At 45.0% G+C, this 2,334-nt stretch overlaps 1 protein-coding gene across 1 annotated transcript; it reads left to right on the plus strand.

Annotated features, from left to right (window-relative positions):
- Positions 1-1,259: 1,259 nt before the first annotated feature.
- On the plus strand, positions 1,260-1,787 carry LOC310798998 (actin-binding Rho-activating protein; the record flags this gene model as incomplete). The annotated part of the gene is made up of 1 exon (XM_083661567.1): positions 1,260-1,787. The coding sequence occupies one exon, from the start codon at positions 1,260-1,262 to the stop codon at positions 1,785-1,787; it is 528 nt and encodes a 175-aa protein (XP_083517693.1).
- Between the last annotated feature and the right edge of the window lie 547 nt (positions 1,788-2,334).

The following is a 2,334-nucleotide window of genomic DNA, read 5'->3' on the forward strand; positions in this document are numbered from 1 at the left end:
ATTTGTTGCGGATTCAAAATACGTCCGGCCTGAAACCGGGCTGTGAAAATGGTTCCCACTTTGTTTATTAGATAGGTCGACCAAATAACCATACATGGCAGAAGAACGACGATTTGCGTGGCAGACTGAACTCACTTGAACTACAATTAAGCAACGTGTGTATGTTTACACCAATTTACAGTGAGATAGCCATGCAGGATTCACACACGCTGCTGTCATTGTAGAACTTTAATATAACAGTTGACCTTATTTCCAATTCTGTCCCAATGATAAACTTCACAATGTACTGTTTTTTTTTAATCAAAAGCAGTAATTTGTCACGTATTAGGTGAACTTACTTTCGTCAGCAGTTTCCTATTCTAAACATATCCCCCTCTCTTCTGTCTGTAATCTGCTTTACTTCAGAAGCACATGTGCCACCTCCGTCCGCACTGGACAGGGATTGGCTGTCCACATCATCCCCGAGAGGCCATTGGTGTGAGACAGATGTCCATCAGAGTGGTTTTGCCTCGGGGCACTGGCTGATGCATCCGTACTCTTGCTTCTGTCAGCAGTGCTGCAGTGCTGCAGCATTGCAAAGTTGCACTGCAATGTTACCATGTTACCCACAATAGGCTTTTCCAGGCAGGATACAACAAAAGTGTATTGCAGCTGAAGAGGCAATCGACTCCCATTAGTGACAGATCATGTAAGCCAGGTGAGTTTGTCGGATAGACTGATAGCCTACTTCACACCCACTTTTACATTCACTCACTGTCCTTATTAATAATGGTGAACTGATGTACTCCATTTGGTAAATAATCTTACTTCTTTTTGTTTTCATGAATTCTCCATTACCTGTATGGATCAATAGTTATTTTGAATGTGGGTTGTTATTGTTAATCTTCATTCAACTCTCAATATAATCATCAGTTATTACCAGTGTTATTAGGCTACATTAGAAACTGAGTCACGCCTAATAGTTTAAAAGTGATACAATTTATGTCTTTAAAAGTATGCAACTGTATACATTTATGCAGAGAGAACCCTGTAGGCATATGGACATAGCTGGATCACCAGGAAAAAAGAAAGCACAACAGTGCTATATTTAGGTGAAAATGACTTAGTCATGTTTAGCTTGACATGTAATAATAGTTACACAACTATTCAAAATAGCGGTTTACTTTTCTCCTCAATACAGGTTTATTTTACAGTGAGTACTACATCATGTTCCTCTAAGCAAATGAAAGCTCTTCTCTCTTCTCTTCCCAGAGCCCAGGATGGGGACGAACCACCAGGGAGGCCCCTCCATGCAGACGGAGAGCGACGTCCCGCCTCTTGGCCCGCTCCCTGATGACAGCACGGTGTGCGTGGTCTCTGTGAAAGGGCTGAAGGAGAACTGGCAGAGGTGGTCCGACGAGCGCCAGGAGTACCAGAAGCACAACCCCTTCACCCAAGACGCCACAGGAGGGCCCGCTGCCATGGCTGGCCCTCAGAGGGGGCAGGACGGCTACGGCAGGCCCCGCCAGGGCTCCATGACGGAGCAGCGGGGCAAGGACGCTCTCACGCACATCGGCCGGGAGGTGCAGGAGCTGTGCCAGGTGATCAGGAGCATCGGGGAGGCGAGGGGCCGAGACGGGGCACGGATGGCTGTGGAGTTCGGGAAACTGTTTGAGCACTATGTGACTATCTCTAACAAAGTGGTGGGGATACTGCTGCGAGCCAGGAAGCAGGGGCTTGTGCACTTTGAGGGGGAGATGCTGTGGCAGGGGCAGGATGACCGTGTGGTCATCACTCTGTTGCAGTGACCGATGGACAGGACTAATTGTATATGCCTCCATTCATGATGCATCCAGGAGTAGACTAACAGCAGAGTAACATGGGGGTAGCACTGATGGTGCTTCCTTCACAGAATGACACCTTTGATGGGTTAATATTCAATATGATCAAATAATACAAGTATAGTAGAGTATTGCGATATTACATTTTGGACATTGCCCAAGCCTATTATTAATTTCTCCACACAAGTCTAAAACTAAGTGTCTATTAAATGGAATGACCCCATTATCACTCTGCTTCAGTGCGTTACATTTGCATAATATGCAGATTTGGGACGAGGGTCACTGAAAGAAAAAGAAAAAACCTGTCCCATGGATGTCCTTTGCACTTTAAACAACCGTTTGATATATTTGTTTATTTGATTAAACTGAGGTGTGTGTTTCACATGAGAGATGAGATTCAAGCTTATCTGGAACTGCAGATCTAAGAGTATCAAGCAACTGGCAGTGAGAATCCCTTAGAAGGAACACAGTGCAAATATACATGTTTCCTTCAGTATGGCACTAAACAAAAGCC

The sequence above is a fragment of the Poromitra crassiceps genome (assembly GCF_964638095.1).
Source record: "Poromitra crassiceps genome assembly, chromosome: 1".
NCBI lineage: Eukaryota > Metazoa > Chordata > Actinopteri > Beryciformes > Melamphaidae > Poromitra > Poromitra crassiceps.